The following is a 27,044-nucleotide window of genomic DNA, read 5'->3' as shown; positions in this document are numbered from 1 at the left end:
CAGACTGAAGGGTAGTTGAAGAAGATCAACGAAACCGGACTCCCTGGTAAATTTAAGACTTGGTTGTACTAACATAGTCTTCTATCAAGGCTGCCCTGGCTTTTCACGGTGTACGAGTTCCCCATGACCACTGTAAAAGGATTGAGAGGAAAGTCAACAAGCACCTGCAGAGTTGGCTGGGGATCTCAAGTTGCTCTTCAGTGGGACTCTACATAAGATCAGTCCAGTTACAGCTCCTGCTGTCATCAGTAGTGGAGGAGTTCAAGGTGGCAAAGTGTAGAATTGTATTAACACTGAGGGTCTCTGATGACAAGCTAATAAATCAAGCAGGGGTCAGAATGAGATAGAGCCAAAAATGGGCCACCAACTCAGCCATACACCAAGCAGAGAGCTCCCTGCAATTGAGAGACATCATCAGCAACCCATGCCTGGGATGACAAGGCCTTGGCTCTGCAAACTTCCAATGATGGGGGAGTGCAAGTGCAAGGGGAGAGGCAGGACGTGGTCCAGGCAGAGGTACAGAGCTGAGAGGACGAAAGGTGGATATCGAATGCAGTGGAGTTAGGGGTCATGGGACAACTGGACAAAATGGGATCTTCCCAAGCAGAAGATCAATTGGGCAGAGCTTCAGAGATTGAAGCCCTTTTGCATTTCTTTCACACTCTCCCTACACCATCACAGCTTAACACATGGGGACTGAGAGAGGACCCTAACTGCAAGTTTTATGGTCACTGGCCCACATACTGTCAGGATATAAAAAAGCTTTAACACAAGGACGCTATAGGTGGAGCCTCAACAAGTTCCTGCTGTCCATTGCTGATACACAGGAGCAGGAGTGGTGTAAAAAGAGACCAGTTGGCAGAGGCAAACAAGACAGTCATTTTCATCAAACGAGGGCCATGCCAGTCATTTCAATGAGACCCAAGTCCAATCAGCTGCAAACTGCCAAATCATGAGAGGGCCAATGTGGGAAGGAAACTGCAGTTTCCAGAGGTGGTGCAAATCACACTTTGACCAGACATCACACTGTGGTCCATCGAAGAGAAGAAAATCATCCTGGTAGAACTCACAGTACCATGGTAGGAAGGACATGAGGAGGCTCAAGAGAGGAAGGCCCTTATGTCCAGGAGCGCAGGGACAAAGGATAGCAGACATGACTATTCCCCATGGAGACTGACTGTAGAGGGTTCCCAGCAAAGTTGGCATGGAGGTTGCTGTGTGCACTGGGCCTTGTTGAAAAGAGCAAGAACCAAGCAGCTTGCCGCATGGGGGAGGAAGCAGAAAGAGCCACTTGCTGGATATGGAGCAGGAGAGAGGAGTTGAATTGGAAGTCAGGAGCAGATAGACAGTGTCTTGGCCACCACTGCTGACCCACCAACTGGAGTGTAGTGGTGAAGGGTTGAAGGTTGGGCACCACCTGATGACATCTGTTCCTGGACAAAGGCTAGATACCTCATCAAGTAACTGAAGAGATCAATATCCGAGTGTCCAACACCATATTCCCAATATGCACCCTCTTTAATAAGCTCTACCATGGGAAAACATTATCAGGCAGACAGCAGAAATTACTCTAGGATGTGTTTAAAGCCTCCTTGTAACATTGCAAGATTTGAGTAGCTCTGTAGTGTAACAGTTGGCGTAATGCTATTACAGAGGCAGTGACTGGGTTCAATTCAAGCCACTGTACATTCCCCGTGACCACCAGGTGTTCCAGTTTCCTCCCACATTCCAAAGACTTCCAGGTTCATAAATAAACTGGTCACATAGATACAACTGTTGGATGGGTAGAGCCTGTTACCTTGTTGATCTCTAAATAAAACAAAGTAATAAATAAACTGGAATACACAGTAAACCTACATCAAAGAAAGAATGTGTAAAACTCCACAACAGCACTCGGGTTAGCATTAAAACTGGTCTCTTAAATACTTCCCACTTCATCAAACACCTCGAGCTCAACTGGGCCTTCCCGCTGGCCAAACATTTTAATTCCGATTCCCACCCACATTCTGATGTGTCGATCCATGGCCTTCTCCTGTGCCATCCTCAGAGTGGAGGAGCAACACCTCATCTGGGTACCCTCCAACCTGATGTCATCACTATTGATTTTTCCTTCCACTAAACAAATCTCTTCCTCAATTCCCCACTCTGACCTTTTACTTCTTCTCACTTGCCTATTACTTTCCCTGGGTCTCTCCTCCTTCCCTTTCTTCCATGGTCTACTCTCCTATCGGATTCCTTCTTCTCCAGCTCTTGACCTTTCTCACCCATCTGGCTTCACCTATCACCTTCCAGCTAGCCTCTTTCTCCTCCCACACATGTATTTTTCTGGCATCTCCCCCCGCCCCTTCTCAGTACTGAAGAAGGGTCTGGGCTTGAAACATCAACTATCTATTCATTTCCGTAGATGCTACCTGACCTGCTGAACCAGACTGTTTAGCTTCCTTACACTACACATTATTGGCTCCACCCATCACCTTCTAGCTTGTACACCTGCCTTCCCCACCACCTTATTCTGGCTTCCTTCCTTTCCAGTCCTGGTGAAGGGTCTTGGCCTGAAACATTGATTATTTCTTTCCAAAGATGTGCCTGACATACTGAGTTTCTCCAGCATTTTGTGCGTTAGCTGGGAAAAGCAGATTGAGTGGAATAAAGACATTAAAATCCTTCTAAAGTAGGAATTCAAATAAACAGTGTAAACTAGTGCATCAAAACACTTCTTTATGTAGGGCTCTCAGTACCAGTAACTGTGGTGTTAACTGTTCAGACTAACAAAATGGTTTCTCTGTAATGTTATTTAATGCTGTAATGGGTTTCAGTGTCTGGAATGTTTGGGTTATGACTGCAGATGAGGGGGGAACTAACCAATGAAGAATTGTTATGCTTTGGCCCATGATGTCCTGTTCACCTTTCAATCTACTTCATTATTAATCTAATGCTTCCTTCCTGTAGAGAATTTCATTCATCTTTCATCATGAGCCTATCTAGGAGTCTCTTAAATGTCCTTACTGTGAATGCCTCTGTGACTATCCATGGCAGATCTTTCCACGCACCCACTGGTCTATGAAAGAAAACATCTCTGAGATCCCTATACTTTCCTCTAATCACTGGAAAATTGTGCCCTCTTGTATTAGCCATTTCTGCTGGGAATCCGTTCCATGTTTTAATGATTACTCAGCCTCACCAGTGTCCATTGTTCCAGCACAATAATACTCTGTAAAGCAATGGAAGGCATCAAAGTAAATTGATACTTAAATTGCAGATATATCAGTTAGAATCAAGACCTGTAAGTGGGCAGATGAACCAGTTAAGATGACTTGATATGGTGGTGTGTTGCTCTATAGTGTTTGGCTTTTTATATTTAGCAAACTATATTTTCCCTCTGCAGGGCTTTTCTATTTTAGGGTCGTATGTCTTTTTTTTGTGGGGGGGGGGGGGGGGAGGAATTAAAGAAAGCTTTTAAAACCACTATTATAATACGGGCAGCTCTCAGAGTCTCTCTCTTTCTTACTCTATGGCAACACACTTTGGCTTTTCTGGCCGAATTTCGGACTTTTCGGGGTGGTGGAAGGATTGGGGTTAGCTTTGAATTACAGGATTAACTAAGGTTAATTTTAGTTTTCTTTTTTGTATTTTTATCCCCCATTACAGAGTTCCGGAGCATGCATGTTTGGTACATGGTTATACTTATCACGGCCAGTTTCGATTAGCCCGCGCTGGTATGCGTGTATTTATGTGTTAAATAAAATACATTTTTTTTTATGTTAACTAAACAGATAAACTTTATAAGTTATAACTATGTGGTTGGAATCATCCTATTAAGCGAAAGACTTTTAAAATCATTAATCGATTCCAACCTAATATAATTTTTGCTCAAGAAATGCATATCAAAACGGGCGATCTCAAAATAGATCTTTTAAAATGTGGAAGGGCCTTCAATTTCACACTACTTGTCAAAATAAAACAAAGGGAGTATCTATTTTTATTAAATCTATTATTTTATTCATCCAAGAAGACATTGTGTCAGATACTAATGGTAGAATTTTAATTGTTAAAGGAACAATTTGTAATAGAAAAATTGTTCTGGTTAACCTATATGGACCTAATGTAGATGATCCCTCTTTTTTAAAAAATGTATTTATTGCCGGATTTAAATGAATATATGTTGTTAATGGGTGGTGATTTCAACTGCTGTTTAAATCCTTTGATTAACAAGAGTTCAAACAAACAGCAGCTTCCGAGTTGTTCTGCATCACTTATTAACTCTTTTTTAATTGATTTTGGCCTGGTTGAAGTTTGGAGACATTTACATCCTAATGATAGAGATTTTTGTTTTTTTCACATATTCACAAAAAAATTCTAGAATCGATTATTTTATAGCTGATCCCCGATTTTTGTCCGAAGTCCAGAAATGTGAATATGATGCTGTAGCTCTCTCGGATCATGCGCCTTTAAGCTTACTTTTGAATTGAATGGTATCGTTATTGTAAATTTGCCTTGGCATTTTCCAGAAAATTTATTACAAGTTTGGATTTTGTCAAATTTATTGAGACTCAGATAAAAGATTTTTTTTCTTTTTAATAATTCGGGAGAAGTGTCGAAATTGATTATATGGGATACATTTAAAGCATATTCGCGCAGTCAAATAATTTCCTATTCAGCGAAGCTTAAGAAACAGACAAAAACAAACTTAGATAAGATGTCCAAACAAATTAAAGACTTGGATAATATTTATGCAATTTCTCCTAGCATTGATTCACTCAAAGAGTTGAACTCTGATCACAATATAATTTATTATTAACATATCCTATTGAAAGAACTTAGCTTAAATTAAAAAGTCAATTTTATGTGTTTAAAGATAAAAATAATAAGCTATTAGCATCTCAAAAGCAGCTAGAGCTGCTTTTTAAAAATTTTTTACAAATTTTAAAAATTTGTAAGGGAGATGGCAGTTTAGCATGTAATTATGCAGATATTAATACATTTTTTCTAGAATTTTATATTGAACTTCATAAATCTGTTTCCAGTTGATTCTTCTAAAATGAATGCCATTTTACAAAAGATCGATTTCCCTCGAATTTCTGTTGAAGAACAACAAACTCTTGATGCTCCTATTACTGAAAAAGAAATTCAGAAAGCTATTTTTTCAATGCAATCTGGTAAAGCTCCTGGACTAGATGGTTATTCTGTAGGATTTTATTAAAAAATTTGAAAAATTGCTCTCTTCATTTATGTTGCAAATGCTTAAAGATTCTTTTTTGATAGGACAGTTACCTCCCACATTTTATGAAGCTTCTATTTCTTTAATTCTTAAGATCAAGAGCCTACTTACTGTGCTTCATATAGACCTATTTTCATTATTAAATGTGGATGCTAAAATTCTTTCAAAAATAATGGCTAATCAGCTGGAGAAGATTCCAGCTAAAATTATCTCTCAAGACCATACAGGTTTTGTAAAGGGCCGTTATTCCTTCTCTAATGCTCAGAGACTGTTAAATGTACAGTCGGCCTTCCTTATCCGCGGATTCCGCATGTGCGGATTCAACCAACTGTGGATAGGGAAAACCCGAAGTTCTCTCTCCAGCACTTGTTGTTTGAGCATGTACAGACTATTTTTTCTTGTCATTATTCCCCAAGCAATACAGTATAACAACTATTTACATAGCATTTACATTGTATTAGGTATTGTAAGTAATCTAGAAATGACTTTAAAGTACAGGCAGTCCCTGGGTTATGAATGAGTTCCATTCCTTAGTCCGTCTTTAAGTCTGATTTGAAGTTGGAACAGGTATATCCAGTATTATTTAGCATCAGTTAGTCAAACGTTTTTCTTAGTATATAGTACATATTTTATCTTTCTATGCATATAAAACACTTAGGAAACATATGTATTTCAATAATTAAACCACTGCATTGCTTAGTAATAATTGTAGCTTTCATCAGGGCAGGGCCTTTCAAATGCTCCATTAAAATTGTTCTGATCATTGACCAACTGTAGCCTAACGCTTTTACATTGACCGATGGCATTTCACCTTTTTCCTTTCGCTTTATTACTTCCACCTTATTTTCAATCGTGATCGTGATTATTTTCATAAACAGAAACACCGCAGATTACACCGCTGGGTCCTAATGTCCACCACACTGAACATGTTAAATAAAGTCCAGGGTTCCACTGGATTCTAAAGACCACTGCACTGAGCTAGGTTAAATAAGAGACCTGAGCATCCGCATTTTTTTGTATCTGCGGGGGTCTTGGAGCCAATCTCCCGTGAATAAGGAGGGCCAACTGTAATATATTTATCCTTTTCTATGTATTGTCTCTCGATGCTGAAAAGGCATTTGACAGTTGAATGGAAATACTTATTTGATGTTTTAGAGAAATTCGGCTTTGGTATTAATTTTAATAAGTGCATCAGAATGATATATAAAAGCCCTATTGCTAATATTATTATTAATAATTGTAGATCTTTTTTTTTGGCTTTCATGGGGTACGAGACAAGGATGTCCGTTAAGTCCTTTGTTATTTCATTTAGTGCTATTGCATTTCATGAAGCTAAAGATATTCATGCAATTCTTATAAATGGGACTGTTCATAAGATTTCCCTTTATGCTGACGATCTCTTAGTTTATGTTTCGAATCCTGAAGAATCTATTCCTAGTTAATTGAAACTATTTTGGAAAGTTTTCGGGATAAAAGTGAATTATTTCCCCCAAATGATTCTGCTTCTGTATATGATGACATTCCTTTTAGAGTTCCGGACTCATTTAAATACTTAAGTATTATTATCACTAAAAATCATAAAGATCTTTATAAAGCTAATTTGGTTCCTTTAGTGGATTTAATGAAGCAATTATCTTGTAGATGGAATCCACTTACACTTTCGTTAGCTGGCCAAATTCATGCAGTTAAAATGACAATTTTACCAACATTTTAACATGTATTTCAAAATATCCCTTTTTATTTAAAAACTAAGGAGTTTTTTGATCAGGTTGACTATTATTTCATCATTTGTCTAGAATAATAAAAGATCAAGAATTGGTAAATATCATTAGGGGAAGCCTTTTAGGACCGCGATGAGGAAAAACTTCTTCACACAGAGAGTGGTGAATCTGTGGAATTCTCTGCCACAGGTAACAGTTGAGGCCAGTTCATTGGCTATATTTAAGAGGAAGTTAGATATGGCCCTTGTGGCTAAAGGGATCAGGGGGGATGGAGAGAAAGCAGGTACAGGGATCTGAGTTGGATGATCAGCCATGATCATACTGAATGGCGTGGCAGGCTCGAAGGGCCAAATGACCTAATCCTGCACCTATTTTCTATGTTTCTATGTTAAATTTAAGAATGTATTAATGGGTTGTTAATATACATTGGCAACATGAGTGAATCAGCTGGAGGGAAATGGGCTAGGGGGAAGGTGGAGAATAGCCCATTTCCCTCCAGCCTATCACTTCCCAGTTCTCTACTTCATCCCTCCCCACTGCTTCTTATGCCCCCTCGACCATCCCATGTTACTTCACTCCTGAAGAAGGGTTTCGGCCTGAAACGTCATCACTACCTCCTCCCACAGATGCTGTCTGGCCTGCTGACTTCTGCCAGCATTTTGTGTTTTTATTTGTTAATATACGTTATATGTGTTTTTATTTGTTAATATACGTTATGTGTGTTTTTGGTTATATTGGGCTGATAAAAATGAATGACCACCTTGGGCTGATTTGGAATTGAATGCTATGAAACAGTTTCACTTAACCTCTTTATCAGGAGCTTCTCTACCTGTACAACCCTGTACAACTAGCCAAAATTACGAATTTAAATTTATAACCTGTGATTAAGCAGTCATTATGAATTAGGTTCTAGCTTGGTAATTTTTTTTTAATTTCAAAAGAATTTAAACTTCTTAGTTTAATTTATTGAAATTATTTACTTAAACCTTCATTAAGTGATCCTACCTTTCTTCTTTGGAGGAATAAAGGAGTTTATTCCTTCATGGATCTGTTCCAAGATGGCCAATTGATGTTATTTGAGAAATTACAAGAATATTTAAGTAATTTTCCATATGTACAGGATTCTGACCTGTTAGATATTTTTTAAATGAATCCTTTAGTGAAGGGTTTTATTGGGAAAATTCATAATTTATTGTTACAAGAGCACAATTACCCTTCACTTAAGATTAAGCAAGATTGGGAGAGAGAGCTTAACATGGGCTTGATAACAGAGGACTGGTTGTGGATTTTGAAGTTGGTTAACTCTTCTTCGATCTGTGCCAGTCACTCTTTAATTCAACTTAAAATTGTACATCGCTACTATTTGACAAAGGAGAGACTGTCTAAAATGTTTCCTAATATTGACAGTCAGTGTGACAGATGTAAAACCGAGACAGCCACATTTACACATATGTTTTGGTCATATGTTTCTGCACTGAAACATTTTTGTAAGTCTATTTTCTCTACAATTTCTAAAGTTTTAAAAATTAATTTACAACCTAATAAATTGACAGTTTTATTTGGTATCATCCCTCAATATATATATATGGTAATTGCATTTGTTACATCATTGGCCAAAAAGTCTATTTTGTTGAAATGGAAAGATGCTTCTGCTCCTGCTTTGATACAATGGTTCTCTCAGGTGATGCTATGTCTTAGTTTGGAGAAAATCAGAAGTCAAACTTTTGATCCTCAATTTGATTTTGAGAAAAGTTGGGGTTCATTCGCCTGCTAGTATCATCTGATTTGAGTTAATTAATCTGGTTTCCTTCCAATTTTTCTTTAAATGGATTTGAGTTGGCAGACTGATTATTTTTTAAAAATGGAAGCTTGTATAATGTATAGCTCTGGGGTTGTGCTCCCAATGGGGTTTTTTTTTTCCCAGTTAGTAGGGGTTTTTTTTTAGTTAGTAGGGGTTCTTTATTTTCCTTTTTTTCTTTCAAAAAATATTCTTAACACTAATTTTTCTTATTATTATTGATATATTGCTTAGCTTATGTTATTTGCTAATTTAATTCTTCATTGTACATAATGACATATTGACTTAATGTATCTTCTTTGTTGATCTTCAATAATAATTAATAAAACAGATTTTAAAATGAGAATCGTTATGCTATCTTGGCTGTGTAAGCTGAACGGGAGTTCTTTTTCGGGAGGAGAGCGAGGAGGACGGACGTGTGAGAAGCGGGCAGCGGTTCCAGGGTGGCAGATACTGGCCGTTGGCGGTTCGGACAGTGGCCGAAGGCTCGGAAGGTCGTTGTGGATGGAACCAGAGGCATGAGCTCCAACGTTTTAAAATATTATGTGCTCAAATTGATAAACTTACTTATTTGGCGCTTTCAGGTTATCTGTTTCTACTAAGAAATAACTATAAAGTTATTTGCTTTTGGTGTATTGTCTGGTATTTGTGTTGCGAGCATGTTCTGGGGGGGCATTACACCGTATTGCGCTGTTGGCAGGGCATTAGCAGTTCACCCCAGGAGAACGGGGGTAAATTGGGGGCACAGATGATACATTTAAGCACACAAGTTACATTTATATAACATATTTGATACAACAGATCATCCCATTTGATAGGAGTATCATTAAACAAAGTGAATACAAAGCTTGTAAAAGCAAAAAAAGTTGACTTGCAATTAGAGATTACAGAGGTAGAGAGACTCATGGAAGGAACCCAAGAACTTAGGGCCTTAAAGAAGATGAAGGCGAGCTTTATTTATCACATGTACATCAGAACGTAGTGAAATATGTCACTTGCATCAATGACCAATACAATCTGCTGGAGGCAGTCACCATGCCTCCAACGCCAACTTACTATGCCCACAACTTACTACCCCTAACTTGTACATCTTTAGAACATGGGAGGAAATTGGAAATCTGGAGGAAACCCTTGAGGTCCTGGGGAAAATATACTAAAACAAGCTGTTAATGGTGGAGAAACTAAAGTGATAACAGTGAAATAGGAAGGGAAGCTGCAGGAGGAAGGCAAGTTACAGGAGGGAGGAAAGTAACCACAGTCAGTTCTTTAAAAACTTCAAAAAGCAAATATTTGGTGTACATTTTAAAAACTGTACAGAATACATTAGGGAAAGGGAAATGCACTATGAAAGTTAACACTGCAAGAAATGGTAGACAACTAATTCAGTATTATTGATTCAACTCTTCACAGCTGACTTGCCCTATAATTATTTGCTCTCACCTCCATCCACAATTTTGTCCCCCGAGATAAAGCCTCTTCAGTTCGAATGGATGCCAGGAAGTTTGAAATGTCAGAGAGCGTCACCAGTTCCTAAAAAAGGACAAATGTTGTATTAACAAGTTAACATATAAGAATATGGATTTCATTCATCATAATCTAATGCATGAAATACGTCTCAAGCAGAAAATTAACTTCATCCTGATTACATCAACTAAGCATATAAAATAATCAACATTTACACAGTATTTGCTCACAAATCATATATAACTAGATAAAATGGAGCAGGTTTAAAATCAACATTCTTGAGGAAAAGCAAAACAATCTGCAAATGAAAATTTACTCTATCACAAACCACTACTGAAATTAATAACATATAAAAGAGATTTCCTATCCACCCGAGGATATGAGAGCAATTGGTAATAAATGGACAGAGCTGACAAGGGTGGCACCTTTGCTAGCATGTCACAACTTTTAAAAAAACTGAGGCAGCTCTCCTTACTCCTCTTGGGCTCTGGTATGATTGTCGCCCTTTTGAAGCAGGATGGAACCAAGTACAGCAGTAAGAGAATTAAGACGTCCTAGAACACTCCCGCCAATTAGCTTGCATAGGTTTTCAGTGCCCTACAAAGTACACCGGCAGAACCTGTTGCTATCTTGGAAGGTGGTCTGATGTTGACAGTGTCACCAGATGCTGAAGTGATTTGGGCAGGTACAGTATTATTCTCCCTCTCAAAGCGTACATAAAAGGTATTGACCTCACCTGGGAGTGAAGCTTCACTATTCATGATGTTAGGTTGCACGTTGTAGGAAGTAATGACCTACAAACACTGTCAGAGTTGACATGCATTCAATTCCATCTCCAACTTCATTCGGAATTGATCTTCACTTTTAAATAGCCATCAGTTATACCCAGGCTTCTCATATAGCTCTGGGTCACTGATCTTGAGTGCCTAGTCCTCTGCTAACTACAAATCTCCTGGTTCATCCATGCTTTCTAGTTTGGGTATGTCTGGCAAGTTGTCCAAGGCACACACTCATCCACTGAACACTTGAAGAAGTTGGTGAAAACTTTGGCAGTCATTCAGATTCCTGAATATTGTCCAATTTTCAAATTGAAAGTGGAACTCCTCCTCTTGATCTTTTTTGTCCTCACCACTGGTGCTGGGGTCTTTAGTCTCTGCCTGTATGATGGCAGTAGAAATACAGTCAGGTGATCAGACTTTCCAAGTGCGGGCATCGGATGGCACAATGAGCATTCTTGATGGTGGTATAACAATGGCCAAATGGGTTGACGCCTTAGGTGATACGTTGATGGCAGTTCTTTTTTGAGACTTCTTCAAGTTAGCCTGGTGTAAATCCCCGGAAATGATTTTCAGTAGATGGTGAAGTACTTGGGCTGCAGCCACACTTCAATGTAACAAAGTACACAGAAGGTCCTGATGTCCCTCTGGTACTGCAACCTTGCTCTGAGCTCTTCTACTTTATGTTCCAGAGACTGCAAAATAGTCAGCAGTGGGAAATCTAAGGCCTCTGCATTTCAATCTTACCTGCAGACCAGCCCACTCTCTGTGGTCCTGTTTCCTTAAAGGGGAACGGCACTCACAACCCAAGGCTGCTGTCCTGGGCCAGCAGATTTTGAGAATCAATAACTTAAAATTTCTTTAAACAATGTTGCTTTCTGCAGTACCCATGGCTGTGATTGTGGATTTCATCTGTAGTAGTCCTACATGGAAATATCTGATGATTCCATCAGGGGCGTATGCAAAGAACCTAGTTGCATGCAAACAGTGGGAGAGTCTAGGACCAGAGGGCACAGCCTCAGAATACAAAGCCGTTCATTTAGAACAGAGACAAGGAGGAATTTCTTTAGTCAGAGGACGGTGAATCTGTGGAATTCATTGCCACAGACGGCTGTGGAGGCCAAGTAATTGAGTATATTTAAAGTAGAGGTTGATAGGTTCTTAATTAGTTACGCCCAAAAGTTATGGTGAGAAGGCAGAGAAGGATAATGAATCCGCCAGGATGGAATGGCAGAGCAGGCTCCAATGACTGAATTGCCTAATTCTGTTCCTATGTTTTACGTCTTTGAAGGGAGTAATGTTCTGATGAAGCAGCTGCAGCATTATTGCAGCTACTTTGGCACTTAATCTTAAGTATCTAAGCTAAATCTAACAGAAACTCATGTTGAATCCATGTGTATAACAGATTCAGTATATCAAGATGAAATTTACCGAGTAACATTTCCCTTACCACATTAGTCAGATGCATAGCCACTTTTAGAAAGCAACACTGAGCCGCTCCTCGCAGCAATACTTGATGATTGGTCAGAGTACAACGCAATACTTCCCTGTAAAATATCAGATGGAAAATTAACGAGCAAAATGAACTGCAAATGATGTCAAATAATTAAAAAGTTTGTCGACTGGACTCTGTAGTTCATATTATGATGTGCTTCTGGGCTCTGGTCACGTTTTTGCTGCTATTTTGGGCTGAACTGAATATGCCCAGACTCACTTGATTTTGTGTTTTATATTCCTTGTTTCTCGCTTGGGTTTTTGGTGCCATTGAACAATTTGTTTTTTCTGCATGCGGGGGAAATTGATGTTTTTTTAACGCGTTCCATGACTTTCTTTATTTCATGGATTTCTGCCAGGAAGACAAATCTCAAGGTTGTATACTGCATACATAGTTCAATACAAATATACTTTGAATAAAACATGGGTAGCCTTTCAAAAAGGAGAACACAGTCACTGATTTTTATTTCATTAATGTGTTTGTGTATTAAAAAGATTAGCTTTAATTGTGATAGTCACTTAGAAAAATGAGGTGAAATGCATCAGTTGTGACAAATCAAATTAGCGAAGACTGTGCAGGCGCATCCTGCAAGTGTCAGCATACTTCTGGCACCAAGAGAGCAAGCCCATAACTTACTAACCATTTGGATTGTGGGAGGAAACCAGAGCACCCGGAGGAACAGGAGAATGTACAAACTCCCTACATATGGGCGGGAATCGAACCTTGATTGGTGCCTGCTTGCCATGTAAAGTGATTACACTAATCATTACTCTACTACCCTCCCCCACCACCACCACCAAAACCAGCACAGTCCATGGCATAATAGAAAGGTCATGTCATTACGTGCTCTTTATGTTGAAAATTTCTTATTTAGTACTTGGAAGACTTTTGCTTTTCAAATGGTTTTTAAAAAAATTAAGCTTCAACCCATCCTTATTGTTGAGTGCCACTGAGTTTTCGTCGACTCATGGCGACCCTATGGATAGTGTAGATGACCATAGGGTTTTTAGGGCAAGATACGGAAGTAGATTGCCAGGCATTTCTTCCTGTTGACATTTACTTCAGCACAGATAGATCTGTAATTGAATTATACACCCAGGAAATCCCAGAAGCTCAGCAGCTTCTGAGATACTCAAACCACCCTATCTGGCACCAACAATCATTCCATGGTTCAAGTCACTTGGATCACATTTCTTCCCCATTCTGATGTTTGGTCTGTACAACAACTGAACCTCTTTACCATGTCTGCATGCTTTTATGCATTGAGTTGCTGCTACATGATTGGTTGATTAGATATTTGCATTAACAAATCAGGTGTACAAGTGTACCTAATAAAAGTGGCCATAGGATGTATATTCAGTCTCCAACATTGATGTAATTTCTGCTTAATCACTATATCTATTAGCATAGATAAATCTGCATTTAAAATTAGTGAATGTAAAGTTAAGGCTACTTTCCTGTGATTATCCTTACCGAAGAGCACGAAGCCCTTCTACTCCCCAGATTTTGCAAGATGGGATGTGCTCCAGAGCTTGAGAGATGAAAAGAATGGGGATGGCACACCAGTGCTTGGTGGCCACGCTCTTAATCAACTTCGTGAGGAAGTCTCCTAGTGAAAGGAAATAGAGTGTTTGGTTTTCCGCATCACCTGACTAAAGTGCAGCGCATTTTAAACAAACTGCAAACTCCTTCCAACTTCTAAAGCCTGTGGATTTGAACTGAAGTTATAACATTTCCAAATCGTAATTGATATGAACATGGTATTTTTATCCATCAATGTTGATAATATTAAAAACTTCAAGGTACATTCTGTGGTGTACAATGTCATTGAGATTTGCACTATAATACAACATTACATCTAAAAACTGGGAAGACATTGCACTCAACAGATCCACCAAGAGGAAATCGGTCCAACAGGGAGTTACACTACATGGGAACACAGAGAACAAGCAGCAGCTGCGAAAGAAGAGACTGAACAACCAAAAGACCCAACCTCCGACCACAGTCACAACTTACTCTTGCCCACACTGCAGTAGGATATGAGGACATGGTCGGCCTCTACAGTCATCAGTGGACCCAGGAATAGAAAACCCTTTAGATCATCATATTCGACTCAAGTAATCACACCATTATAATGCCGTAAAATATTAGCTCTTAAGTATCAGTCTTGGTGACTCATGCTGAGGACAACATCTGTGTGTATGTAAATTATATTATCAACTTAGCAGAAAAACAGATGCTTAGTTACTCTCACTGCAAAATCACTGATTCATTTCATTTGAATTGGGTTAATGAAACAGTTAAAAACTACCTGGAGCAGCCAAGTATGTAGTATAAATCCTTGCAAAGGCCGGATTTATGCCGGCCAGAGAAGTAAATAGGAGCAATACGTTTATGGGATGGAATATACAAAGTAGTCAGTGCTTACGAGCATGATGATCATCATATCATGTGAAGCTGAAGCAGCTGAGAAGCACGGTTACCACCAGCATCCAGTACTACACACTATCTATAAATTACACTAAACACGATTCAGAAAACATAAACACATTGACCGCAAATAATTTAAGGTAAGGGTTCCTATTCCTACCATAAGAGAGAAGGCACAGGAGCCAGAAGACCATTTCTAGAGTGTATGTGGGACTGATTTTATAACAGCATGTCCCCAAACTAATAGGCTGATCATATTAGGTTTAATTAACTGGAACACCTGGAGGAAACCCATGTGGTCACAGGGAGAACATACAAACTCCTTACAGGCAGCGACGGGAATTGAACCCAGGTCGCTGGTAATGTAAAGCGTTGTGCTAACCACTACACTACCATGCCACTCAACGTGATCACGTTTAATGTAATATTCAGCAGGGAACAAAACAAACCAACAAAGGATTTCATGTTTGGGTATAGTTGACCACCCACTCCACAAAAAAATTCAGGAAATCAATGGATGGGTAAAAATGCAGTTGAACGGTGGAAGGTGTTCAACTGAGAATTGTAGGTGACATAGAATAAATTTTTGCATCCTCAGTTCTGCTAATTCTAAAACGTAAAGAAACATAATAAAGGAAGATGAAAGGATCGAGCAAAAATGAAAAGATAAAGCATCTAAAAAGACAGAAGCTGTTTATAAAACCACATTGGACAGCAAAACATGTCAAAACAAAAGCAACAGCAATAATATGTGTGCACATAAAGAAATTGGCAAAGAAAATCAAAAAAAGATATTTTACTACAAAAGAGATGAACAGTATTTTGAAAATACAATAGTAATGCTATAAATGAAAACCAGTTAAATAATGTCAAATAATTACTCTGCACCAACATTTACAGCTTAAGAGAACAGAATCCAAGACATTGAGAGGATTCAGGAAATCACCAAAATTAACTAATAAAATTCAACAGTAATGAGGAAAACTATCAAAAAAATAAGACATGGGACGACACTGTAGTGTAGTGGTTACCACAACACCCAACACTTTACAGTACCATCAATCCAGATTCAATTCCCTCTGCTGCCTGTAAGGAATTTGTATGTTCTGTCGTGACCACATGGGTTTCCTCCCACAGTCCAAAGAGGTCTCGGCTGGTGGGTTAATTCATTGTTGTAAATTGTCCCGTGGTTATGCTATAATCAGGGGTGCTGGGTGGCGCAGCTTGAAGGGCCAGAGGGGCCTATTCTCACTGTTTCTCGATAGATAGATATGCACAAAATATAACATTCTTAAGCTTCAGCAATTTGGGAACATTTTTTTTTAAACTGGAACTCTGTATATACCATCACTCTATATGGAGAAAATTAAAAAAGAAAGTTAAGGAATTATACTGTAGACTAGTTAATCTGCTATCCGTAGTCAGGATATTAGAGTCTACAATTAATAGTAAGGTGGTTGAATTGTTTTAAATTATTTCTTTTACCAGACAGCCTGGATTTATTTAGTGAACCTAATCAAATTTTATGAAGAGATGCACAGTGGAATATTTACATGGATTTTGAAAAAGCATTTGATCAAACTTTCAGGAGAGACTTAATTAAATTTGAAGGCAATTTGTTGATCTGGCTTGTTTCAAAATTAAATGGCTCGAATAGATGATTATTTCTTTAAATAATTAACAGGAACTCTATAAATTTCAAGTTACCTTCAACAGTAAACAGAAGTTCAAGATAAAGATTATTGTCATTCAACTATACAGGTGTATTACCACCAGATGAAAAAATGTTTCTCCAGACCAGGATGCAAAAAACACGAAGCAACATTAACACAAGAAAATTAACAAATATTAAAATACATTCCAGAAGACTGACATTTAGCACAAGGTGCATTTACAACACAAGTCAAAAAGTAAACAGTATAATGCTACGATAGAAATCATTTTCCAATGTTCTATAGATTCAGGAACAGTTTCTGCCGATTGGAGGGTGGCTCATGTTGTCCCACTTTTCAAGAAAGGAGGGAGAGAGAAAAAACAGGGAATTACAGACCGGTTAGCCTGACGTCAGTGGTGGGAAAGATGCTGGAGTCAATTATAAAAGAGGAAATTACGACACATTTGGATAGCAGTAATAGGATCAGTCCGAGTCAGCATGGATTTATGAAGGGAAAATCATGCTTGACTAATCTTCTGGAGTTTTTTTGAGGATGTAACTATGAAAATGAACAAAGGAGTGCCAGTGGATGTAGTGTACCTGGACTTCCAGAAAGCTTTTGATAAAGTCCCAGATAGGAGATTAGTGGGCAAAATCAGAGCACATGGTATTGGAGGCAGAGTACTGACATGGATTGAAAATTGGCTGGCTGACAGGAAACAAAGAGTAGTGATTAACAGGTCCCTTTCGGAATGGCAGGCTGTGACCAGTGAGGTACCGCAAGGTTCAGTGCTGGGACCGCAGCTGTTTACAATATACATTAATGATTTAGATGAAGGGATTAAAAGTAACATTAGCAAATTTGCTGATGACACAAAGCTGGGTGGCAGTGTGAAATATCAGGAAGATGTTATGAGAATGCAGGGTGACTTGGACAGGTTGGGTGAGTGGGCAAATGTATAGCAGATGCAGTTTAATGTGGATAAATGTGAGGTTATCCACTTTGGTGGCAAGAACAGGAAGGCAGATTACTATCTAAATGGAGTCAAGTAAGGAAAAGGGGAAGTACAACGAGATCTAGGTGTTCTTGTAGATCAGTCAATGAAAGCAAGCATGCAGGTACAGCAGGCAGTGAAGAAAGCTAATGGCATGCTGGCCTTTATAACAAGAGGAATTGCATATAGGAGTAAAGAGGTCCTTCTGCAGCTGTACAGGGCCCTGGTGAGACCCCACCTGGAGTATTGTGTGCAGTTTTGGTCTCCAAATTTGAGGAAGGACATTCTTGCTATTGAGGGAGGTTCACAAGGTTAATTCCCGGAATGGCGGGACTGTCATATGTTGAAAGATTGGAGCGACTGGGCTTGTATACACTGGAATTTAGAAAGATGAGAGGGGATCTGATTGAAACATATAAGATTATTAAGGGATTGGACACACTGGAGGCAGGAAGCATGTTCCCGCTGATGGGCGAGTCCAGAACTAGAAGCCACAGTTTAAGAATAAGGGGTAGGCCATTTAGAACAGAGATGTGAAAAAACTTTTTCACCCAGAGAGTGGTGGATATGTGGAATGCTCTGCCCCAGAAGGCAGTGGAGGCCAAGTCTCTGGATGCATTTAAGAGAGAGTTAGATAGAGCTCTTACAGATAGCAGGGTCAAGGGATATGGGGAGAGGGCAGGAATGGGGTACTGATTGTGTATGATCAGCCATGGTCACAGTGAATGGCGGTGCTGGCTAGAAGGGCCGAATGGCCTACTCCTGCACCTACTGTCTATTGTCTACTGGTGCTTCATACATGATGAGACCTGGATGGTGGCAGGGAGTTTAATAGTCTCACTGGCTGGAGGAAGAAGCTGCTTCCCATCCTAACAGTCCTTTTCCTAATACTATCGTACCTCCGGCCTGATGGAAGGGAGCCAAAGAGAAGAAATGAAAATAATTAGTTATAATCAATATAGCTTTTAATTTACTTCCACAATGTGGCCAACCATTGAATCAAAACAGGTTATGCAAATGTCATCCTGAACCACTTCAGTTCAATTCATTCATCACTTCAGAACAAGTTCTATCAATTTCCAGAACTCACCTTTGAACTCCCCAGGTATATTTTCCACATAATCAACAAGAAACGCCTTTAACTTTACTGCTAAAACAGGACAGCTGCCAATGATCTGATCAGGAGATCTGAAACGTTAAGATACAATTACACACCAGGGCAGATGGAAAGGAAACGCCACCAATGAAAGGAAGGAAAATCAAGTCATTTACCTGCTGTAGAGTGCACTTTCTGAAAGAGCATTCATCACTGGCCCACAGATAAACTTAAATTATGAAGAAAATCTTGAATTAGTACAAATTTAAAGAGCAAAGAGAAAACAATGAGAAGTCAGAAAGGATAAACAATACACAATAAAAACTTTCAAAGGGTTTACACATCAAACAGTACAGCATAGAAACAGCCTATAATCTTACACCCATGTACCATTCAAATCTCATCAATCAGCCTCTACCACCACCCCCAAACAGTGCCTCCTAAGCTTCCAGTGTGTGAGAAAAACCTTCCTCTGACATCTCCCCGAACTTTCCTCCGCTCAATTTAAACGGAGGTCCTTTGTCATCAGCCATGGCCACACTGGGGAGAAAGGTGCTGGCTGTCCACTCTATCTATGCCTCTCAATCTTAAACACCTCTATCAAATTGCCTCTCATCCTCTGTCACTCGCAATTGTCAAGTGAAAATGTCCAAGTGACATATACTTGTAGAATGCTGCTTCAAATACAAACATAAGTGTTAATTATTGAAGATCTTGGCTGTGGCTACATCTTCTAATTGAAGCACGATCAAACTCAATAGGTCCAATGGCCACATTCAGCTCCTCTGTCTTATGGTCTTCTGATTGATGAGTCCAGCTTTATCTGATGCTGATCAGGAACACAAAACATTAACTATGCAGTAACCTGTACAATAACCAAAGATATGAAATTTCTTCTTTCTATTGTGCAACAAGTCAGGGCTTTCACTTAATGAAATAAATTTTATAAACTTACATCAGACAGTTCTTGAGTTCTGATTGAATATTTCATGATATTAAGATCCAGGAAATGAAACAGACCTTCTTTCATCACAGTTTTGTTTTCACTTTCAAACATGCGTTTATAGGCACAAAGGAGCCAAGATGGGTGGAAAAGCAAATTACCTAGATGATATATAAATACATAATTTTGTAATCAACTTTCATCCATCTATTTAAAATGAAAATGAAGTTCTGAACCACAGAAGCAATAACATTTTAAATAGGACACACTTGGGCATTATTCAGTGGTGAAGGGTTGAAGTGAAGACGTGTACAAAAAATCTGGATGAACTCAGCAGGTCAGGCAGCATCCATTGAAAGAAGCAGTCAACGTTTCAGGTCAAGACCCTTCGTCAGGACTAAAGAAGGAGGGGGCAGGGGCCCTATAAAGAAGGTGGGGGGGGGGGAGGGTGGAAAACCAATCAGAGGAAAGATCAAGGGGTGGGGGAGGGGAAACAGGGAGGGGATAGGCAGGAGAAGTCAAGAAGGAATCTAAGGGGAAAACTCTATAGGTAGTAGAAGAAGGCAGAGTCATGAGAGGTGATAGGCAGCTAGAAGCGGAGACAGAGTGAAGGTGGGATGGGGGAAGTGAGAGGGAGGGAATTACCGGAAGTTGGAGAATTCGATGTTCATACCAAGGGGCTGGAGACTACCCAGATGGTATAGGAGATGTTGTTCCTCCAACTGAAGTTTGGCCTCATCATGGCAGTGGAGGAGGCCATGTATGGACATATCCGAATGGGAATGTGAAGGAGAGTTGAAGTGAGTGGCAAACGGGAGATCCTGTCTGTTGTGGCGGACAGAGTGTAGGTGCTCGACAAAGCGGTTCCCCCAATCTGCGTCAGGTCTCGCTGATGTAGAGGAGGCCGCACCGGATGCAATAGATTACCCCAACAGACTCACAAGTGTTGCCTCACCCACCCACTCGCATGGGCCCTAGCTATGCCTGCCTCTTCATGGAACAGTCTATGCTCCAAATCTATACTGGTACTGCTCCCCAACTTTTCCTTCGATACACTGACGACTACATTGGTGCTGCTTCCTGCACCCATGCTGAGCTCATCAATTTCACTGACTTTGCCTCTAACTTTCACCCAGTCCTCAGATTCACTTGGTTCATCTCGGACACTTCACTCTCCTTTCTCGATCTCTCGGTCTCCATCTCTGGAGATAGACATCTTCTACAAACCCACCGACTCCCATAACTACCTTGATTATACCTCTTCCCACCCTGCCAAATGCAAAAATCTATTCCCTATTTAAAGTTCCTCCGTTTCTGCCGCATCTGCTCTAAGGATGAGGCTTTCCGTTCCAGGACATCCCAAATGTCCTCTTTCTTTAAGAATCATGGTTTCCCTTCTGCCGTCATCAATGATGCCCTCACCCGCATCCGCTCCGTTTCCCACACTTCAGCCCTCAGCCCATCCTCCCATCACCACAACAGGGACCATGCCCCCTTGTCCTCACCTATCACCCCTCCAGCCTCCGGATCCAGCATATTATCCTCTGCAACTTCTGCCACCTTCAACAGGACCCCACCACTAAGGACATCTTCCTCTCTCTACCCCTCTGCTTTTCACAGGGATCGTTCCCTCCGCAGCTGCCTGGTCCACACATCCCTCCCCACAGATCTCCTACCTGGCACTTATCCCTGCAAGTGTAAGTGCTACACCTGTCCCTACTCCTCATCTCTTACCACCATTCAGGGCCCCAAACAGTCCTTCCAGGTGAGGCAACACTTCACTTGGGAGTCTGTTGGGGTAATCTATTGCATCCGGTGCTCCCGGTGCGGCCTCCTCTACATCGGCATAACCCGACACAGATTGGGGGAATCGCTTCATCGAGTACCTACACTCTGTCCGCCACAACAGACAGGATCTCCCGGTTGCATCACATCAGCAAGAAATTAAACACATGCTCGATAGGTCACCCTTCAAAGCAAAGCAGGTTAATTACACAGAAAGATACATACCCACCAGAAGCAACTTTCACTAAGAGGGAAACCTCTGGGACAGATCAGAGTGTATATTTACTGTTCATAAACCATAGTGATCGACACATGAGGCATAGTTAGTCAAAACAAGACTATTTCTAGATATGATGTACAACACTCCCAAGCAATAAACCATTTTGCTTGAGTGGTACAAAAGCACAGATATGCACAGAAAATGGGAAACTGGCATCTTAGTCTAATGATTAGATGATAGAAAACTAAATGTGATCCAGAATGGAGTTCCCAATGAAGACAGTTATGAAAAGAAATCATTCAATATAACCAACATTCCATAAATAATCCTATCTGCTCATTCTCAGCAAGTAATGTTCAGCACGATCACCAACTACTTTAACCCCCAATTTTCAATATGTTTTAGTTCATTCTATAATAAATAGATTATATATTTGGCTCTGATATACCCCCATGAAATGCACTTCCCATCCTTCTGAAACATTCCTAAAAGAGAAACTAAATTAACATTGCTGCTAGGAACCAATAATGATCCTCCTAAACAAGTGCATTCAGGATCAAGACGACAAACTGCCAAAACCTGAGCTGCATCATGTCTTAGACTATAGCAATGAGCTAAAAATTTTGACAGATAATGCAGTTGGAGTCACAATCACCTTTTCCGTCATAAACCATGGCATCCATTAGGCTCCTAAGGCGTGGCAAAATTGGTCTTATAACATGCACCTAAGGAATCAAAGAGTCCTCATGTTAATACATAGATAGTAGAAACTCAAAAAGTAAATCATTTGTTTTCAAAATTCACCATCATTTCCATGGTGCATACATATTAAATAAATGAAATTGACAAAATATCAGAGACCCACAAAAGCAATAAAAAAGCAACCAATATAAGTACTTTCAACAAAGTACCTTAACAAGGATACAGAAGACAAAAGAATCCATTAGATCTTCCACTTACTACATCAATAACACTCTTTACCACAGAGGAACCATGTCCAAATCCCTTCTGAAATGCTATGGTAATCAAATTCATGGCCTAATGACTCGTTGTTCAAACTCCATGTCCATCCTTTCCATCATCATTTTAAAACGGTGATAAGAATTACTAAAACTTAAACAAATTTAAAAGACCAAACCTTGGCTATCACATTAGTCACCCAGTGAATACAAGTGTTAGATGCTTTAAATGACCCCCAAATTTCTTTCCTTTCCATATCATTTTACTGGATACACAAGTAGTAGTAGTCGCAGCACTCAAGTCCAGTATGATATTCTCTGCTTCTTACTCTGACTCCTCATCCTTTTCTTCTCCAGTCCTGATCTTGGTCCAAAACATCAACTATACGACTGTACTCTTTTCCACAGATGCTGCCTAGCCCGCTGAGCTCCTCCAGCATTTTGTGTGTGTTGCTTGGATTTCCATCATCTGCAGATTTTCTCATCTCTATCCCATTTAATCCTTTTACACTATGGGATTCCCAGCCAATGAGGAAAGTTAAAATCATCTACAATAACAACCTTAAGTTTCTTGCAATAGTCTGCAATCTTTACAGATTTGTTCCTCCAAATCCCTTGGACTGTGGGTGTCTATAATATAGCCCCATTAACGTGGTTCTACATTTCTTATTTGTCAGTTCCACACATAAAGCTTCACTAGATGAGTGCTCCAATCTATCCTGATTGAGCACTGCCATGACATTTTCCCTGACTAGTAACACAACCCTTCCTCCTTCAATCCCTCCTGCTCCATCGCAGCTAAAACAGAACCCTGGAACATTGAGCTGCCTGTCCTGCCCCTCTTGCAACCAAATCTCACACTAATGGCTGATAGAATACTTACATGTGTTGATCCATGCCCTGAACTCATTTGCCTTTCCTACAATACTTCTTGCATTGAAATATACAGTATGCTCAACATTTTGCTTCCTGACTTTGTGAGGTCTTAACATGTCTCCACAACCTCTCCACTATCTGTACTGGCACTCTGGTTCCCATCCCCCTGCAACTCTAGTTTAAACCACCCAGTGCATCACGAGCAATCCTTCCCACTAAGATATCAGTCCCCTCCAGTTCAGGTGCAAACTGCCTCTTCTGTACAGGTCCCACCTTCCCTGGAAGAGAGCCCAATGATCCAAAAGTCTGACACCCTTCCTCCTACACCAACTCCTTAGCCATGTGTATGATGTTTATATTTCTGCACAGATAGCAACCCTGAGATTACATCCCTGGAGCTCCTACCCTTTAACGTAACACCTAACTCCCTGAACTCCCCTTGCAGAACCTTGTCACTCTTTCTACCCATGTCATTGGCACCTACATGGGCTGCAACCACTGGCTGCTCACCCTCCAGCCTAAGGCGGCTGAGGACTCGATCTGAGATGTCCTGGACCCTGGCACCTGGGAGGCAAGATACCATCCGGGTATCTCATTCACAGAACCTCATTTCTTTTCCCTTAACTAACAAATCCACTATCACCACAGCTTGCCTCTTCTCCCCCCTTCCCTTCTGAGTCATAGACTCAGACTCAGTGCCAGAGACTGACCGTTGTGATTTTCCTCTGCTAGGTCATTCTCCCACACCCCACAAAGTGGTACACCTATTGTTGAGAGGGGTGGCCACAGGGGTACTCTGCACTGTTTAACCCTTTTCCTCTTTCTGCCTATCACCCAGTCTCCCACGGCCAGCACCTTGGGTGTAACTGCCTCTCTATATGTCCGATCTATCACCCCCTCAGCCTCCCGAATGATCCGGAGGTCATCCAGTTCCAACTCCAAATCCTTAATGCAGACTGTTAGAAGAAGCAGCTGAATCCACATCTCACAGTTGTACATCCTACACGAGGAGAATTCCACTATCCATCTTGTCACCTCTACTGTTCTAACTGTGGAAGTATAAAGGAAACAATAAATAAATTGCAAAAAAAAATCTACATTCACTTTTTCATCTTCTCTCGCAACGCCACACTTCATTGATGCCATATAGAGTTAAAGCCTCAAATAGCCATTCTAACACTGTCCACTTCAGCCAATGGACACTCTGCTTGTCCCTACATTTTATTTTTATTCATTCCTGCCAATCAATCCAGATTCCTGATTGGCCTCTGTTCCAACACCAGACTGTCTGATGTACTTAGTCAGTCAACCCAAGTGAGCTATGGAGTCTCACACTTCCGGCCACTGATGGCCTCGATTCAAACACATGTAGAACCTTTAAGTGGATGAGTTACAGCAGTAAAAGACTACAAACACAAACTCAGCAGCAACTTTATTGGATACAGGAGGCCCTGAATAAAGCGGCCACAGTGCATATTGCCTAGACGAACTGGAATTCTCCTTTTGTCAATACAGGCTTCCCTGCCATTTGAAGGTAGAGCGTTCTTATGAAACGGTTCGTAAGCCGGAATGTCATAAAGTGAAGCAATTACCATTTTATTTATATGGGAAAAATTAGTAAGTGTTCGCAGACCCAAAAAATAACCTACCAAATCATGCCAAATAACACACAAAACCTAAAATAACAGTAAAATATAGTAAAAGCAGGAATGATATGATAAATACACAGCCTATATAAAGTAGAAATACCTCTCTGCAATCATTGCAGCACTGTCCACTGTAGTGAAAATCTCACACAAGTGTTGTCGGCAGAAGCACACTCTCCAGTAACTTTTAAGCTATGAAGCTGCCAAATCATACCAAATAACACATAAAAATACACAACCTATATAAAGTAGAAAAAATGTATGTACAGTGTCATTTCACTTACCAGAATTGGGAAGACAGTGAGCACACTGATGATGGTGTGTTAGGCTGAGTTGCTGGAGGTTGGGGTGGTGGGACACTGAGGTATCATCTCATCATCGTCTGTTTCCATCAGGGCAGGCAAGTCATCTTCATCTTCTTCTTCTGCTTCTGCCTGCCTCAATGTCGAAGGTCGAGGTTCGTCGTCTGCCGTGGCTGATGTGGAAGGCTTGAAAAATGACTATGCTTGACCGCTTAGCCTCATGTATTTTTCTATCATACAGTTCTTTGTAAGCACTCAAACCATCCTGCAAATATGCCCTAAATCTACGTACCCTTTAAAAATGAAAGTCATACTTTTCTGCAATCATTGCAGCATTGTCAATCGCAGTGAGAATCTCATGTAGTTGCTTCATGTTCAGTTCCTAGACGACTTCACTTTCGGTCCATTCGCTACTGCGTTCAGTTTCGATTGTTATCCTTTCCTCTTCCAATTGCATCAGCTCTTCATCTATCAGTTGTTGGTCATGTGATGCCAAAACTTCTTCAACATCATCCTCCTCAACTTCCACGAGCCAAATTCACTTTGCCCTTACTTTGTTCACCATGATCAAAATGCTTAATTGTGTCTAGTTTTACGCTAAGTGTAACACCCTTACACGCTCTTTTAGGCTTTTCTGATACCTTAGAACTCATCTTGCTAACGGATACACAAAATAAATCCACAGAAAGCACAGATGCTCACAGGCACGTGTTTAAGCAATGCCAGCTAGAATGCAGTTCCGGGGGAGGAGCTTGGCTGCTGCGCACTGCCTTTTTCGTAATAGTGAAAACACCTTCTGTTAGTGAAAACAGGTAACTAACGTAGGTCTTTCGTAACAGTGAGGCGTCATAAGCAGAACATCCGAAAAACGGGGGACACCTGCACACTGTATGCCCTTCCACAATACCTACTTTTCAACATTTCTGTTGTCTCTACCACATAAATGCTTTGGATTTCTGAAAGTGATTTAACATCTGAAATTTGTTGTTTCTATAACCTATGGCAGTATTCAGTGAGAGTTGACAAACTAGTCATGAATTACTTACTTGATTTTCTTCCAATGTTTCCATAATTAAAATATAATTTTCCCATAATTGTACAAGCTGTTTGCTTTTTTCACCCAACCACCAGAAAGGACATGAATCTAAAATAAGAAAGTTTCGATTAGGATGAAATATAGGAAGTGCAACATCTTAATTAACACTTAGACCAGACAGAAAGCAGTATATGCTGGAATTGTTAGACAGGAAGCATCTGTGGAGAGAGGAACAGAAATAATATTCCAAATTGCTAACTTTTCACTGGAGTGAGGAGAGTAAACATGCTTACTTTGCAAATAAAGTTGAAACAGGCAGAGGATGAGGCAAAGGTGGGGAGAGAATGAGTATCTGTAGTAAGGCAAGGGACCAACAGAGGCTTTTCAGTTTCATTTAAATCAGACAAGTTTATCTTCAGCTATCTAGTTACAAGTTACTGTTGTGTATTAAAATTGACAGTGGGCCTTTAAATCCACAGACAACTCTAATATTGCTCCAGGCCAGTACAGTAACCCTTTACTGCACCAGCAACCAGGTTCAATCCACCGCCTTCTGTAAGGAGCTTGTACTTTCTCCCCATGACCATGTGGGTTTTCTCTCAATGTTACGGTATTCCAAAGACATATGGA

At 40.2% G+C, this 27,044-nt stretch overlaps 1 protein-coding gene across 3 annotated transcripts in view; it reads right to left on the bottom strand.

The window, feature by feature from the left end:
* The window catches only part of tarbp1 (TAR (HIV-1) RNA binding protein 1), a 379,243-nt gene that overhangs the window by 339,963 nt on the left and 12,236 nt on the right, over window positions 1–27,044 (bottom strand). For all 3 annotated transcript variants that reach the window (XM_059986503.1, XM_059986502.1, XM_059986501.1), the window contains exons 2-9: window positions 26,425–26,522; window positions 22,251–22,320; window positions 19,603–19,751; window positions 18,824–18,876; window positions 18,642–18,739; window positions 13,946–14,081; window positions 12,428–12,524; window positions 10,178–10,267 (exon numbers count right to left, since the gene is read on the bottom strand). In XM_059986503.1, coding sequence (XP_059842486.1) covers window positions 10,178–10,267; window positions 12,428–12,524; window positions 13,946–14,081; window positions 18,642–18,739; window positions 18,824–18,876; window positions 19,603–19,751; window positions 22,251–22,320; window positions 26,425–26,522 — 791 coding nt within the window. The remainder of the gene's footprint in view (window positions 1–10,177; window positions 10,268–12,427; window positions 12,525–13,945; window positions 14,082–18,641; window positions 18,740–18,823; window positions 18,877–19,602; window positions 19,752–22,250; window positions 22,321–26,424; window positions 26,523–27,044) is intronic.

Source organism: Hypanus sabinus, chromosome 12 (genome assembly GCF_030144855.1).
Source record: "Hypanus sabinus isolate sHypSab1 chromosome 12, sHypSab1.hap1, whole genome shotgun sequence".
Classification (NCBI taxonomy): Eukaryota; Metazoa; Chordata; class Chondrichthyes; order Myliobatiformes; family Dasyatidae; genus Hypanus; species Hypanus sabinus.
The sequence above is the reverse complement of the archived record's forward strand: the minus strand, read 5'-3'. Positions and strand labels throughout refer to the sequence as shown.